Source organism: Xenopus laevis, chromosome 5L, assembly GCF_017654675.1.
Source record: "Xenopus laevis strain J_2021 chromosome 5L, Xenopus_laevis_v10.1, whole genome shotgun sequence".
Taxonomy (NCBI): domain Eukaryota; kingdom Metazoa; phylum Chordata; class Amphibia; order Anura; family Pipidae; genus Xenopus; species Xenopus laevis.
In genome coordinates, this window is record NC_054379.1 from 22996254 (window position 1) to 23013498 (window position 17245).

General features: G+C 43.9%; 1 protein-coding gene across 1 annotated transcript in view; it reads right to left on the reverse strand.

The window, feature by feature from the left end:
- Positions 1-235: 235 nt before the first annotated feature.
- btbd9.L (BTB (POZ) domain containing 9 L homeolog) overlaps positions 236-17245 on the reverse strand; it is a 78365-nt gene continuing 61355 nt past the window's right edge. Inside the window, exons 10-11 of the mRNA XM_018262064.2 lie at positions 7208-7286; positions 236-6591 (exon numbers count right to left, since the gene is read on the reverse strand). Coding sequence (XP_018117553.1) covers positions 6397-6591; positions 7208-7286 — 274 coding nt within the window. The 3' untranslated portion in view covers positions 236-6396. The remainder of the gene's footprint in view (positions 6592-7207; positions 7287-17245) is intronic.

A 17245-nucleotide genomic window follows, 5' to 3' on the forward strand; every position in this document is an offset into this window, starting at 1 on the left:
TCGTGACACTTGGATAGTGCTGAAATTTGGATATCACACCTATGATGGCTACAGATATCTGCCCAAAGCTGGTCAGTCAGTTGGAACTTGACTTGGTTTATGAGGCTCAGAAGAAAGCAGAATACAGTTTTAAAAACAAAAATTAATGAGATCATGGGACTGATGACAAACCATCTACTTATTCAGTCGGATTCCCATTATCAGTCCAGGAGTAAGTAAGAGACAGAGTCACGGAGAAAGTTAGAAACACAAAACAACTTTATTTGCAAAATCACATCACTGGCTTTACAAATGTACATACTTATTATTTAAATATCTGCAAATATATTAGTCATGTGACAGTTCTGCACCATGGAAATAAATACACAACTTGTTCACTTAGCTTCTTCTGTAAGCATTTATCTGTGGAACTGAAAACAGTAGGAGATAAAGCCTCATCCATGTCCAAGAACACGGATGACTCGTTGCCCAAATGAAAATACAATGAAGAGCTGGTGCAAGGTTCAATATTCAGAGAAAAGCTTCTCAACTGAAAATATACCCAAAGTCACCCAAAAGTCCACCCTAACCCGACATTCTTTTATGGAGCGCTCTTACATCACTCCCAGTCCAAGATTTATTTATCTACAGACCCAGAGGCATCTGATTGAGAGACTGTTCAACTCAGATTGTGTAAGGCCGGTGGCACTAGCAGTGGTTTTTGATGAGCTGGGTGTTTAGAAGTTCCACTGGTGGGAGACAGAGCATCAGGAATAACATTCCTTCCCTGTGCAGTGGACTTGCCACTCAAACTCTCAGTAGGCTGTGTTTTCGAGTGCTGACCCATAAGAGCACCACACGTTATCCCAGCCACCTGTCACCCACTAGTGGCGCCTCAAAACACTCAGGCAACATCCAAAAATGCTACACGCCATTGTCCTTAGTCCCATACTACAAAAATACCCTGTCTTGCGAATTATACAGTATTCTAAAGTACCAAGTTTATTATTTAAGCTATTTAGAAGAAAGCCCTGCACTGTTGGAACTGACTGCAAAGCCTGCACTACTGATACTTTGTTGAGGCAAATGCTGTTCAATAGAGAGAACACAATGTGCCAGGGTCCAGACTTGAATGCAGCAATCTGACCAAGACTGCAATAAGTAACAATAACTGAAAAAAATAACATAATTCATGTAGGATTGTTGCCATCCTAAGGGGCATAAAAGTGGCAAATGGACTCAGATACTGACCAGGGAAAATTACAAATCCATGGAGCACTTCCAACCAGCCCAGAGATTGAAAGCCACAATTTATTAATATCAACACAACTGATATAAATATTAACACAGAGTTTTCAGATCCCTCAAAGAGATGAACAACCACAGAAGGTGAAGACCTCTCAAAGAGATGAACAACCACAGAAGGTGAAGATCTCTCAAAGAGATGGACAACCGCAGAGGCTATGGATCCCTCAAAGACCTGGGCAGCCGCAGAGTTTGCAGATCACTCAAACAGATGGACAACAATAGAGGTTGAAGAGCCTTCAAAAAGATGGACAACCATAGAGGTTACAGATGTCTCAAAAAGTTACTCAATCCACTCAAAGAGATGGAAGGAGACAACTACAGAACCAATCCTTCAAAGAGATAACAAGCCATAGAGGTTGCAGATACCTCAAGGAGATGGAAAATCAGAGGTGTTCCAAATCCCTCAAAGAGACAACAATCAAAGTGGTTGGGGATCCTTCTAGAGTCGCGGAGCTTGCAGATACCTTAATGGCTCTGAAGTTACAAACTGGCTTGACAGCCATAGCAAAGTCTTGTCCCAGCAGGTACAAGAGAAAATTCTGAATCTGAAATTATTTAATTATCAAAGTAAAACATCACACATTGCTGAGACACAAGGTCCATTGTTTCCAGGAAAGGGGTGAAAGCCTCGCCGAAAAGATGCAAACTGTGCTGCTGGTATTTACAAGCAGTGAAATGTTGTATCGGCAGGATCAGTCTTTCCATCCAACAAAACTGGAAATATTTTAATCATTTTGACCTATGAGAAAAACCATGAATGACGTTTTTGAGCATGGCCAAGGACAAACATGCAAATCTTATCTAGTGCATTTCGGCAACAGGAGACAAGGCGAAAAACAAAATTAAATGAATTAGTGATTGGCCCATTAAGATGCCAACAGATCAGCAAGTCAATGCCGCTACAATATCTGAAAGTTGAGTTTGAGTCTTTTAGTTGCCATGGACTTCCTAAGATTGGTCTTAATGGGAATATCAATGAACGGACAACTCTGCTATCGAACCTGGTTTAGTGAATCACAGCTTCGTACAACTGAAGAAACCAGGATGGGCAACAACAGCCATGCAACTGACAGATCTCATATGCAGATGCCAAAAGAAAGGACAGATAATTTGGGAAGGCAAAAGCACTTTTGTATGTGGAATGTTAGCAGTTACGCAAATCCCCGTCTCTGCCCACCTGGCACTAAATCTTTATTTGTCTGTTGATGAGAAGCAGAGGTTATCAAACTATTGGCAAGTTCCCCAACTTCTGATAAAGGATCTGAAATTCCACCATAAGAATTTTCGTTCAAAAGGCTCAATGGCGAGTGGAACTGGCACAGACATACACAATCCCTTGTGGAAGGTTCAGGAATTGTATCAAGAAGACAAACAGGGGCAGATATCCTACAAGTAACTACTTTATTCTCATAGCTTATACACAATTTCATTTAAAGTGCGTGTAGAAAAACCCATTACAATCAAAGCCCATAATGGAGGCCTGAGATGGGAAAGGGATACAGACATGTTCTTCGCAGCCCTTAGCAACAAGGGGAAGCTCTAAGTGCACAGAATAACCAATAATACTCAATAAAAGCCCTTAAATCAGTTTTACAATGAGCTAGACCCCCATATCACGGGCTGAGTGTTAACTGATGGCTCAGATAATGAGCATTGACCTCAGACTGGAGTTGTTGTCAACATAAACATGTCAAATCAATTGAAGCAGAAAGTGAAATTAATGGTACTCTCGAGGAGGTGCCCCGCAACGGCTAATGGAGATGAGAGCAATGACCTCCACGTCAGCGTGGGATGGAGATACCTTGTTGTCATTCCAATTGAACATGTGTTCTCTGCCAACAGGTGAAATCACACCGGGGGGGGGGGAAGAGCAACATGCTCTATTATCAGCAATCCGGCCCAGACTGGAATTCTGCAGATTCTGTTTGGCCTGTAGGGGCCTCTGTATATTTGATAAACCAGGTCCTGTTTTGAATCTCAATCCGGACATGTCAACAATGGCCGATGTGCCGTAGAACCGATGCGTATCTATAATTATAACCCACACACCTCCATCTATCTGCGCTGTCACTAATCCAATATATAAATATACCTAGTGGGGCAATGTGAGGCTTTCCCATTAAAGGGTTAGTAACACCAGAATTTAACGGATATCTGATTTTCTTTGTCTGGTCCTGACCATATAAAAGTGCTGGCTTTCAAGTAGAAATCCTTCTCATATTAGTAGTGAGCTTCATATCAGCTCTGATGTGTTCAGCCATCTTTGTTGATGTGTAAACAAAAGCCCCACCCTGTCCATTACGCCCAATGGAAGCTAAGAGTGTTCTTATTCATGCCCCATCCCCAAAAGCCCTACAAGGAACAGTACAGGGATTTTCTGATGCAAATATTACCCTTTAATCCTGCTGCTACTGGCCCATTAAGGATGAACCAATAACTTCCTGTAAGCTATGAACCAGGCACACAGCACTGAACTAGGGCTTCTGGGGTTTAAACCCCATTAAACCTCACATTTGTTCAGGGTAGGGTTGCCACCTTTTCTGGAAAAAAATAACTTTCTATATATTTATCTTTTTTCCCTATTAATAACATTGGGATCAACCATCGTTTTTGCCGGCGAGGCTGGTAAAATACCGGTCAGGTGGCAACCCTAGTTCAGGGTCCCATTTATCTTACAGCAAGTATGCCATATACTGGCCATCACCCTCCTATCACTTGAGACCTCGATATTGGTCACGTGACAAAACCTCCAGCCATACCGGAGTATTCGATGTTGAAGCTGAATATAATGTAGTGTTACTTCTGGTTGAGACCAAGCCCCGCCCTAAGCTGACCATTGGAAAGAGAACAACCAGGAGCAGGAATTACAGAGAATCAGTTCTGTTCTGCCCTTGGGAAGTTCTGGGGATACTGGATTTACTTAGGGGAACGGTGAGGCTAATAATGGACTTCAGTTGCCAAAATTGTCTTTTAATACAGGTAACATTGACCCTTGGCTGCTGTTTATATCAATGGTATTTGCCAGAAGCCCCCCGAGAGCTGAAATACTGGGAGTTCATTGTATAACAACAGTAACAATATGGCAGCTTGGACCCCAGGACATTAAGATATTTGCTGCTGATGAATGCCTGGATTTCCTTTCTTCTTAAGAGCCCAGAGGGTGTAATTGAAACAGAGGGAGGGGGCAAAGTGCAAAATACAGACCCAGACCCCCAGCTGCTATAAATAGACTACAAATCCAACTGCCTTCAGATATTGGGGCTCATTTATCAGCAGTGGGCAAATTTGCCCATGGGCAGTTATCTATAGCAACCAATCAGTGATTAGCTTTTTAAAACCAACTGCACGTAGAACAATGAATGCAGCAATCCGATTGGTTGCCATGGGTTACTGCCCATGGGTGAATTTGCTCAGTGTTGATCAACGACCCCCAGTGAGTAGCTGCACTTGTCGGTTACTAGGACCCAGCTACTTGATAACCGAATACGCAGTGACCCCCAGAGTTATAATCACAAACATTGAAAAGTACTGTAAGTGCCATACTATCCCCCCCCGAATGCATATATATATATATATATATATATCTATCTCGTGGGGTGCAGAGGTGTTGGCAGAGCCCTCCAATGGTGTCACTGAGAGTCCCCTGAGTAAACGCTGGCATTCACGGCAGGTTCAAGCAGGGATGTACCCTTGCTTGACAAAGGGGTACAACCCCGAAACATTGCACATTTGCAAATAAATAAACAAGGGTACATCCCTGCTTGAACCTGCCTTGAGTGCCAGTGTTTACTCTGTACCTATTTGATGTGGAGGGTGCCGATCCCCCCCCCAACACCGTGCACCAGGCGCTGAACTTCTGAAGGCCAGGGAGTGCGAGCGGGCCATACTACTCAGGTTGGAATAAACCCCCTAATAGGGGAGAGAGGTGAAAACAAGGCCCAACGTAAGCATGTGTCTCCTACATTCTAAACGTATGCTCACCCTAGGCACCTGTTTTAGGGGAGGTCCCACGTTCCATTAAACAGATCATAATAGAGAGGAAAGTGCGTGTACAGATCTGCTGTCAGTGTGGGTGGCAATTAAATCCGTTGCACAAATCGGTTCCATTATTGTTTTTTTTTTTTCCTGCTGCAAAGAGCTCACTCCTGCAGTTTCCCAGTTCCCAAATTGCTGCCTCGTGCAGCAGTCAGTTTGTTAGACCCAGAAACCACACATACTGGAAAACTGGCACATACTTCTCTAATAAGGGTGCAACTCATTGCTCCTGCTGTCAGTCGGGGGCTCACACCGTGAACAAGTTGTCTGGGGCAGGATATCAAGTTCAGGAGCTCATGGGAAAAGATGATAAAGTCTATACAGTATATGCAGGACAGTATAGCAATGGCAGTTCCCCTTTAAGTACTGGTCTCCATACCCTGGGCAAGTGCAAACAACCGTACCCGTATATGAATTTAGGGTGTAACTGGAGCACTAGGTGGGGTGACATGTAGCGCAGAATAGCAACCTGTGTCCATTGAATGTATTATGGGTAACACAGGCACCGAGCTGAAACTTCTACTTGTGCCTAATGAGCTGTGACTAAGGACACTCATGTTGGCAATGTGTCCTCTCAATGCATCAATTTGCATGCCATGCCCATAACAAACCCCCTATTTATCAAAGGGGTGGGGAGGCTGCAGATTCTGGAAGATTCTCTCGCAGATGGTGGCGCTGTTCTCTTGCAGCCTGTAGAAGGCACTGCTGCCATCATGAGGTAAGGAGCGGTACTGCAAGTCACACAGGGACCTTAGAACCAAAATAAAACTGAAGCGTCTCCTCAACAACAAGCCCCTCATTCTAATTTGGTGGGCAAGAAAATGTGCTGCCATCATGGCGTTCGGTTGTGAGGTACCAGTCTGCCCAGTTTAGTTGCTCCGGACATAACATGGGTGGGCACTCGTTTCAGGAAGACCCAAGACCCAAGACCAGATGTTCTAGAGATGTCATTCCAGGAACCTGGGTGGAAGCAGCTGAGCAGATGGGACAACAGACCCAGTGGTCGCAATATGAAAGGACATAAAGGGGAGAACATGGTGTTGCTTGGGGATTCTTGATTCTGGTTTGGTCCAATCACTTCTGTTGGCCAGGGTTGAGGGCACTGGATTCAGTCAGTGATTGTGAGGAGCTGGAATTAGTTGCCCGCAGGCCAATGGCTGATGCAGGTTGTGCAGAATGGTTCTGGTTGCCAGGGATGGAGTCGTCACTGCTCTCCTCTTTGTGGGCAACATTTTGGGCCGGACACTCAAAGTGAACGCAGTGGAAAACCTGAAAGGAAGCCACAGGCACAATATATTATAGCCGGGTCTCTCTGGATTCAGCTCGTAGAGAGAGGCATCTCACCCTTCCTTGTACCTGTCTAATGTATCTGCCGGTACAGCTGTTTCGGGGAGAGAATCCAACAACTTCCAGCAATACTATCCATAGTCCATCTCCTTCACTGGGAGCCTCTCTGTCCAGCTTATTCCTATACAAGAGATGCTCATTTCCCTTTTGTGCCCCCCTAGATAACCCCCCCCCCACTGTTACTATATAACCCCATTTATCACAGTTGCCTCAGCTCTGGGGTTTCATGAGCAAAGTTCCTTTGCTGTAGAGCTTACAATCTAAGGATATATATTTATCTTTAGAATTAATATGTTTGGACATGGGCTTCCTATAAAGTCATCAGCACTAAGAGAAACAGTGTGTCATTTCCAAGGGTTTGTATGCCCTTTAATAGAGACAGCTCCCAAGCAATTAGCAGCATGTAACTCTGCCCTTACAATGTGATGTTACAGGGCATTGACACACGGGCAATTTGTTTCAGTGACATTTGCACCCCAAAACAGAGTACAACCCCAAACTGGTGTGTGACACAGATCCGACAACACTAGAAACTCACCTCATTGGCCGTGTTGTGTGTCCCAACTATCCTGATGAAACAAGTTGGCTGCCTGTCAAATGTGATTGTCTGCCACGATCTGCAGAGAGAGAGAGAGAGAGAGAGAGAGAGAGAGAGAGAGAGAGAATATGAGACCAAGGGCACATTTGTCATGCGATGTAAAATTAAATTGTAAAAAAACATTGTAAAAGCTGTGTAAAATAAATGGCGAATTTATCAAGATGTGTGTAATTTTACGCCACGTGAAAGCCGGATGGGAAGGGGAAACCATTTTTTACTTCCTTGTTTTGTGACAAAAAGTCACGCAACTTCACACATATGCAAATTAGGATTTGTTTGGTCAGGCAGAAGGATTCGGCTGAATCCTGCTGAAAAAGGTTGAATCCTGGTCGAATCCCGAAGCGAATCCTGGATTCAGTGTATCCCTAATTATTTTACATTGCTTCCGTTGGAAGTTTTTTCTCTGGTTTTTAAACGGCGAAGCCTGATGTTGTGTAGTGTATTATTCCACTGTTTTTTACACAGTATAATAAATATGATCCTGAGAGTAAAGGTGGCCATACACAGGGCGATAAAAGCTGCCAACAGATCGAGTTGGCACCTTATCGACCCGTGCATGGGGCCCTCCGACGGGCTTCCCCGATCGATATCTGGTCATCCTGTCGGATCATGGCTACATCCCTTCATATATATGGTCCCACGATCCGACCGCCCATATTGCCAGCATTATGATCTGATTGTTGGGCACAGTGTAAATGAAAAGGTAATATTTGCAGTAGACAAATCAGTTCTTAGAAATATAAAGTGGAAGAAAATTATTTTGGGGCAGAACCACAGTCCGTTTCATGTTTCCAATGCTCCGATTGGCTTGTGGAAAAAAGTGAGAAACATTTGTATTTAATCAGCTCGGCCTCCAGCCTTAATGTTTTGAGAGCCTCTATCTCCCGTGTAATTCCCCTCCCTCTCACTGTCTCAGAGCCGCTCACATACAGATGTGTCACTGGCCATAGGGGCAATTGAATAAAAACGTCTTTATCGAGAGCTGAATGTGGATCATTATTTTCATACAAGTACAAATTATACAACTGCAAATCTGAAAAATGAATAACTGAAGGATCTCCCCTCGCAAACACTGATAGAAGTCTTAGATGCTGGGCCCTCAATGCAAGAAGTTCTGGGCTGGTTTGGCTGAGCATGCTGGGAAGTGTAGTTTACGATTACTCTGTATTTATGCTAAACTCACAGATTTCTCCCCAGTTAGCTAATTAAAAGAAAGGACATTTGCTGCAGTTACATTAGGAGAAGCTGCAATTGTTATTGATATTCTGTGTGGGTTTTTCCTGCAGCCTTCCATTTATGCAGTCCCTTTATCCATAATGGCCTAGGCACACCAGTATGGATAATGAGCTCTACAATAACCACCCATATGTCATTACCATCATTGCCAAATGGATTCAGAGCACTGCATTAATCCCAGCCATGTCAATAACGTTACTGTAGAAAATGGATTCAGAGCACTGTATTACCCCCAGACATGTCAGTAAGCTCACTATAGAAAATGGAAAAAAATTGATTTAGAGCACTGGATTAACCCCAGTCATGTCAGTAAATTCACAGCAGAACATGGATTCTGAGCACTGCATTAACCCCAGACATGTCAGTAAGCTCACTGCAGAAAAAAAGATATGGAGCGTTACATTGACCAAGCATATGCCAGTAAGGTCACTCCAGAAAATGGATACTGAGCACTGCATTAACCTCAGATGTGGTACAGGTATGGGACCTGTTATCCAGAATGCTTGGGACCCTGGGTTTTCCGAATAAGAGATATTTGGTTCTTCATACTTAAAGTCTACTAGAAAATCATGTAGACATGAAATAAACCCAGTAGACTGGTTTTGCTTCCAAAAAGGATTAATATCTTCGTTTGGATCAAGTACACGCTACTGTTTTATTATTACAGAGAAAAAGGAAATTATTTTTTAGAATTTGTACAAAATGCTGTGTGTGGGAGATGACCTTTCCGTAATCTGGAGCTTTCTGGATAATGGGTTTCCTGGATAATGGATCCCAAACATGTAGTAATTTCACTGAAGCAAAGATAATAAGCACCACAGAAATCCTACTGCTGCATTAATCCAACATAAGCAAAAGGCTTTCTGAGATAATTTTGTAGGGACCGGCCTCCTTTCTGCACGTGTGCCCTGCTAATAATCTGACATTTATTAAAGGGATTTTACTATTGAGTGCTGTTCTTAGATCTACCAGGCAGCTGTTATCTTGTGTTAGGGAGGTGCTATCTGGTTACCTTCCCATTGTTCTGTTGTTAGGCTGCTGGGGAGGGGGGTGATTTCACTCCACTTTGCAGTACAGCAATAAAGAGTGGCTAAAGATTATCAGAGCACAAGTCACATGACGGGGGGCAGCTGGGAAACTGACGATATGTCTAGCCTCCAGATTTCAAAATTAAATATATAAAATATGTTTGCTCTTTTGAGAAATGGATTTCAGTGCAGAATTCAGCTGGAACAGCATTGTTAACTGATGAAAAATGTTTTTTTCCCATGACAGTATCCCTTTAAGGAGAACTAAAGCCTCTTGAACAAAAAGAAAGGAATTTGCTGTAAACAACCTCCCTGCTACTGCTGTGTATTTGCCTCTTGTTTATGGTGCTGGTTCTGGGCCCAGCTGGCAGTACCGATCGCCTGGAGATTCATTTACTAAAAACAAAAGACTAAACAAGCCAATGGTTCTCACCACTCTCCCTGTAACAAAGCTCTGAAACAAACACATTTGCAGGGTTTTTGTTCTTCGAATGAGGTCCAATCAATAATGTATCAGTAATACCATGCGGAGACTTCAATCCTGTTTCCCTGAATGATTTGTCCTGCTGGGAATTAGTGGCGATGCTTATTAAGTCTTGAGGAACCAATCTCTATTTAACTCCTGAGAGTGGAAGCTGCTCACGCTAATGTCACCCCAGGAGGATTTCTATGGGCAAAATCTGCAAACACTTTCACCACCTCCCATTGGTGTTTATGGGAATCAGAGACACGCGGTCTCTCTTTGGGAAGATAAGTCGCCTGGTGACAAATCTCCTCTTATTTGGCGCGATTAATCACCCCAAATTCCTTCCCCTGCCTTCCAGCCGGCTAGAATGTAAATCGCCGACATGCAGAATGGAGGAGATACTTTGACAGAAGAGCGGTTGACCTGTAGAATGTAGAAGATAATTTGACAGAGGAACATTAGACATGCAGAATGGAGGAGATACTTAGACAGAAGGGCAGTAGACATGCAGAATGGAGGAGATACTTAGACAGAAGGGCAGTAGACATGCAGAATGGAGGAGATACTTGGACAGAAGGGCAGTAGACATGCAGAATGGAGGAGATACTTAGACAGAAGGGCAGTAGACATGCAGAATGGAGGAGATTCTTAGACAGAAGGGCAGTAGACATGCAGAATGGAGGAGATACTTAGACAGAAGGGCAGTAGACATGCAGAATGGAGGAGATACTTAGAATCTCCTCCATTCTGCATGTCTACTGCCCTTCTGTCTTAGACAGAAGGGCAGTAGACATGCAGAATGGAGGAGATACTTAGACAGAAGGGCAGTAGACATGCAGAATGGAGGAGATACTTAGACAGAAGGGCAGTAGACATGCAGAATGGAGGAGATACTTAGACAGAAGGGCAGTAGACATGCAGAATGGAGGAGATACTTAGACAGAAGGGCAGTAGACATGCAGAATGAAGGGAAAATGGAAAGAATGTATATTCCTAGACAGAAGATTAGTTGATACGTAGGGGCAGATTTACATAGTAACTCGATATTCGACTGCCGAATGTAAATCCTTCGACTTCGAATATCGAAGTCGAAGGATTTACCGCAAATAGTTAGATCGAACGAAAAAGGATTCGAAGGATTTTAATCCATCGATCGAACGATTTTTCTTCGACCAATAAATTGCCAGGAAGCCTATGGGGACCTTCCCCTTAGGCTAACATTGCACCTCGGTAGGTTTTAGGTGGCGAAGTAGGGGGTCGAAGTTTTTTTTTTAAAGAGACAGTACTTCGATTATCGAATGGACGAATATTGGAACGATTTTTAGTTCGAATCGTTCGATTTGAAGTCGAAGGTCGAAGTAGCCAATTCGATGGTTGAAGTAGCCAAAAAAAACATTAGAAATTCGAAGTTTTTTTTATTCTATTCCTTCAATCGAGCTAAGTAAATGGGCCCCGTAGAGTGGAGGCGATGCCAGTGGTTGAAATCTAAAACAATGTAACTGCAGACATGTCATTTATGCCCCTTACATCCAAGCATGAGTCTAGAAAACACTGACATCTCATTAAAGCAAACACCAGGATGTGACCACGACACCCACCTATAAAACTGCATATTGGGCAGGTAGAGAAGCCTTGGCCATTAACATCTCTCCTGTGCTGTGTAATGTCAGGCTGCGAGTGCGGCAGCAGCTACAGAGCATCGTCACTTGTCTGTGCTCTGAATCATCTCATCATAATGTTCTCTTCCTCTCCGGTGACGACTCTCAGACAGGGGCAGATAAGAAACAGGAAAGGAGGCCGTGTTTGTGATGAGTTCTGCTAAGATCACACAGACTCCCTGAATGCCAAAGCGGCAAGAACACGGAATTGTTGTACTCCCTGCACTTATATGACAGACACTGTGACATGTACTGCAAAGGGCAACTCTTCCCTGAAAGCAATGAGAAAATAGGAATTACGTACATTCCTTTGTCAGGCATTTCTGCAAGTAAAGGTACTAAAGGGAATGTACCATAAATTTCAGTAAGGTTTACTTTCCCTTTCATAGATAATTAAATAAATATGCAGCACAAAGACTTACTGCACAAACAGAAAACTCCTTCTCTGTGTATTTGTGTTTATACATATGGTAGGAGGTGCCATATGGTTTTCTTTAGACAATACAGTATGAGGGTATAGATTATTGTGTGCCCAGAACATTCCTTCTCTGTATATTTGTATTTATACATATGGTAGGAGGTGCCATATTGTTTCCCTTAGACAGTACAGTATGAGGGTATAGTTTATTGTGTGACCAGAACATTCCTTCTCTATATATTTGTATTTATACATATGGGTGGGAGGTGCCATATGGTTTTCTTTAGACAATACAGTATGGGGATATAGATTATTGTGTGCCCAGAACATTCCTTCTTTGTATATTTGTATTTATACATATGGTAGGAGGTGCCATATTGTTTCCCTTAGACAGTACAGTATGAGGGTATAGTTTATTGTGTGCCCAGAACATTCTTTCTCTATATATTTGTATTTATACATATGGGAGGGAGGTGGCATATTGTTTAAAAATAAAAAGATTTTTTTTATCAGATTTCTTAAATATCCTACAAAAGCAAAGTCCAGGTGTGATGGAAAATGCTGAATTGTGATTGGCTGTTAAGGGGAAGCAGATGGTTGAACTGCACTATCAGCGCCCGTTACCTGCACTACAAAGGGAAATGCATCACTGTGTTACATGAAAAGAAACTTTTAATCATCGCGGATCTTCCTCCTACAAAGGGACATATGGACACAACATATTCCGATGGCCATCAATTGTGTGAATCAAAGACTGTAGGGGAGGGGGGGACGTGCTGGGCTTTCTAGGGGATTGCTCACTATTGGCCAGGGCTCTCTTTTTGGGGAGATTCCTGAAAATACCATCATAAAGGCCTGAAATAACCTTATGAGCCCTCTTTGCACATTGCCCACAATCCTGTTACTCAGAGATAATCCCTGTTAGACAAAATAACATCCATCAGAGGATTTTTGGGGTTTTGAGATTTGCCCTGAGGTCTCACATGAACCCCCCCCCCCCAGAAATGAACAATGAAAGCCACAGAATTATGACAGCAAGCATATGTAGGGTGCTAAAAGAGGGAGCATTGACAGGCTGCAGATCTCGCTGGCAGCATCAGATAAAGGCCCTGGTCCCCGATCCATATCCTTATAGAAGGAAACAGGGGAAGGCTAGACATAAACTCAATATGTCAGTTTGCAAACCCGCTTGGCTCCTGCAGCAGAATAATGACCCCCTGATCGTACACCACCAAATCCAATACCATCAGCACCTGTGACAAGTCGATGACACCAGCAACAATATTATTCTGGGGAGCAGAAGCCCAAATGACCTCACAGCCAAGGGGAGGGGCTTCTTCAACCTCCATAGAAACGCACTCAAAGGACTTGTAATTGGCTGTTACACATTTAGCGTTATTTGGCCTAATGAAAGAGACTATAATGCCATGCAACCTCCCATTCCTCATTCTCACTGGGTTTATAGTTATGTGTAAATTTAGCCGAGGCTGATTAACACAGGATGGGGCAGAGATTCTGTAAAGGGCATGGTCAGAATTGCCAACTCCAGCCAAAAAAATTCAAGCATGTACTATGGATCTTAAATCCATCAATAGGTTGAACAAGAAGACTCTGATGACAGTACAAGGGAGGGTCATGTAACTCAATCAGTGGGCGGGACTAGAATACTTTGAAGGAATCGTACAGGGGGGCAGGGAGTCAGCATTGGGTGGGACTAGAATACTCTGATGGAATCATACAGGGTGCAAGGAGTCAGCATTGGGTGGGACTAGAATACTCTGATGGAATCATACAGGGTGCAAGGAGTCAGCATTGGGTGGGACTAGAATACTCTGATGGAAGCTTAAAGGAGACAGGGCAGGGTGTAAGCAGTGGGTGGGACTAGAATACTCTGATGGAAGCTAAAAGGACACAGGACAGGGTGTCAGCAGTGGGTGGGACTAGAATACTCTGATAGTAGCTTACAGGGGAGATGGCATCAGCAGTGGATGGGACTAGAAGCCTCTGATGACAGTTTACAAGGAATGGTCAGGGAGTCTGTGACTCAAGCAGTGGGCAGGACTAGGATACTCTCATGGAATCTTATAGAGGCAGGGCGTCAGCATTGGGTTGGACTAGAATACTCTGATGGAAGCTTATAGGGGGGTTGGAGACTAAGTCAAGCAGTGGCAAGGTTTTCCTAAACACTTTTGGAACAAATACAAGCAGATAAGTCTCCCTCTCACTTTAACCCAATGCAGGATTCTGATACCTGAGCAAACGCGCAAGGTGGAGAGGATAATGAAGATAAGGCGGTTGGTGTGGATTCTGCTGAAATATGAGAAGAATCCAATCAATAAGAAACTGCAGGAATAAGTCTGTGAAGCAATAGGATGACAGGAGCGATGTATGAGGAAGGTGTGGGGAAATGTCTAGAACAAACGTGTCTCCCAGCACCCACTCCTCCTATAAGCAAATCATTCTGCATTGTATCAGAGATGCACAATAGCTGGATCAAAGCTCTGTCAGAAAGCTGAACGGGCCGCTCGAGTTCTGATGGGGGTACATTATAATTAAAGTCACATTCTGAGGCCCTTGTGTTACTTTCATGGTGATGGGACTGCCGCGCACAAAGGGAAACAGAGATAAAACAGAAAAATGATAGAGTGGCAGAGATAATAGAAATGTAAGAAGCTCGGACTCCTGCGCGGCTCAGCCATACAAATCAATCTGCACTTTCCAAACAAACGCCCACGTACAGTACCACGCGGAGGAGCCGGGAAGCAAGACAAGCCTAATATACAAGGGCCGAATATATAATCTGCAACTCTGATTGGCTGAGGACGATTTATATATCAGTTGCATGCACACACATTAACTGCATAGCCTTAGCTTTCCTATATCTATGGGAAGGGGGAACTACCATACCAACAAATGTTTTCTTCCCAGCCCCTCAATGTCTGGTGGGGGGGGGGGAGAGAAGAGTAAATCTTTTATATAGAAGTCAACTTAAAAGAGGACACATTTCATCTGATCCATCAATATGAGGCCCCACTGGGGTAGGGTCTAGGAATGTGTTAACGCCCCCTGCTGGCCTACAGGCACCGAGTAGGTGGGGGGGGCAACAGCTGAATCAGCACTTCCTGTTCACTATATGCCATGTGGTCCCTGTACCCCTGTAAGGACCAAACTATTAATAAGAGGGGCCCAAGTAAGAGATTTAGCAGCCCTGAATGGCACAGCTCATCCCCTTTTAATGCATTAAACCTCGCCCCCTTTTAGTGCATTAAACCTCGCCCCCTTTTAGTGCATTAAACCTCGCCCCTTTTAATGCATTAAACCTCTTAGTATAGGTATGGGTATATAGAATTTAATTAAAAGTAGGGATGGGTGTATGTATGGATGCTAGGTTTTCATTTGGAGGGGTTGAACTTGATGGACTTTGTCTTTTTTCAACCCAATTTAACTATGTAACTATGTAACCTCGCCCCCTTTTAGTGGATTAAACCTCGCCCCCTTTTAGTGCATAAACCTCGCCCCCTTTTAGTGCATAAACCTCGCCCCCTTTTAGTGCATAAACCTCGCCCCCTTTTAGTGCATAAACCTCGCCCCCTTTTAGTGCATAAACCTCGCCCCCTTTTAGTGCATTAAACCTCGCCCCCTTTTAGTGCATTAAACCTCACCCCCTTTTAGTGCATTAAACTCGCCCCTTTTAGTGCATTAAACCTCGCCCCCTTTTAGTGGATTAAACCTCGCCCCCTTTTAGTGCATAAACCTCGCCCCCTTTTAGTGCATAAACCTCGCCCCCTTTTAGTGCATAAACCTCGCCCCCTTTTAGTGCATTAAACCTTGCCCCTTTTAGTGCTTAAACCTCGCCCCCTTTTAGTGCATTAAACCTCGCCCCCTTTTAGTGCTTTAAACTCGCCCTTTTTAGTGCATTAAACAGCGCCCCCTTTTAGTGCATTAAACCTCACTCCCTTTTAGAGCAGTAAACCTCACCACCAGCCTATCTAACAGCAACTGGCAAGGCTCGCTTTTCATTCCTGCACAGCCCTTTGGGGTTAAACGCGAGCAGCAAAACAATTACAATTCACCAATGTGTAATATGTCAATTAGTGCAGAGAAACGTTGGATATTATTTTGCCGGCGGTTGAAAGTCTCCGTCGCCATCATGCAGGGACCAAAACAAGAGACAGGCTCCTTATCCTACAGGCAAACTCATTGTCACGGCTATCATTTGCTACAAAGGAGAAGCTCAGCTCATTGAACTACTGCAATCTAATTATTCAGGGGCCTCTTACCCATCTAACGCCTATTTACTGTGAGAGTACAACAGCACGGCTGAAGTGGAGAGACAGGGGGCTTATCTTACACGCCTGCCCTTTATAAGGGAATAAAAGGACTGTCATTACTGTCACACACAAGCCAATGTACTCCCCAGCACTTAAAGGGAAGACACCAACGTTCAGGTTTAATTGGCTTCTATTAAGGAGGGTAAGGGGGGTGTCTCTGCACTGGAGATAATAAACCACCCACCCTATCAGCTCCTCTGGGGAGACAGATGAGTCTGGGAGAAGCGAACAAACAGCCCTGGTTCCTGCACATCAGTCCAGCGAGCAAAATAACAACTTCCCTGTGTTTCCCTGACACATCTGGGACCCTTAGGCTCATGGCACATGGGATGTGTTCTCCACAGTGATGGGCCTGAAACCAGCAGCATTAATGGAAACTAACAGTGACTCCTGTATTTAGTTCTATTGAAGTGTTTTCTATAAAAACAAACAACCTGCTGCTGGGCAGAATCCTGGTCCTTCTCTGCAGGCTGAGACACATCAGGGCCACTTGGTTCTGATGTATATTTATACGAGAGATACAATCCCCTTTAAGTAATATGTATGAAGACGTAAAATGGTGCTGTGCCACCATCAGGAATTATGGGGCCCCATACTATTAAGTTAACAAGTCCCTCCCCCGGTGGCCAAAATTATTCACCTGGGTCCCCTGGGTAAAGGGCCCTGTCAATAAGTGGAACGGGGCTACAATGAAAAATCACACCCATACATGACCATTCAACCTTTCTACCCTAATCATGCACCTCATGTCCAAACCCAGCCTAGGGTCCACCCAAACCTTGCTCACTCCCCTCAAGCCCTAGAATGACAATTTTGCATCTCTTGGGGCCCCTGGCATATT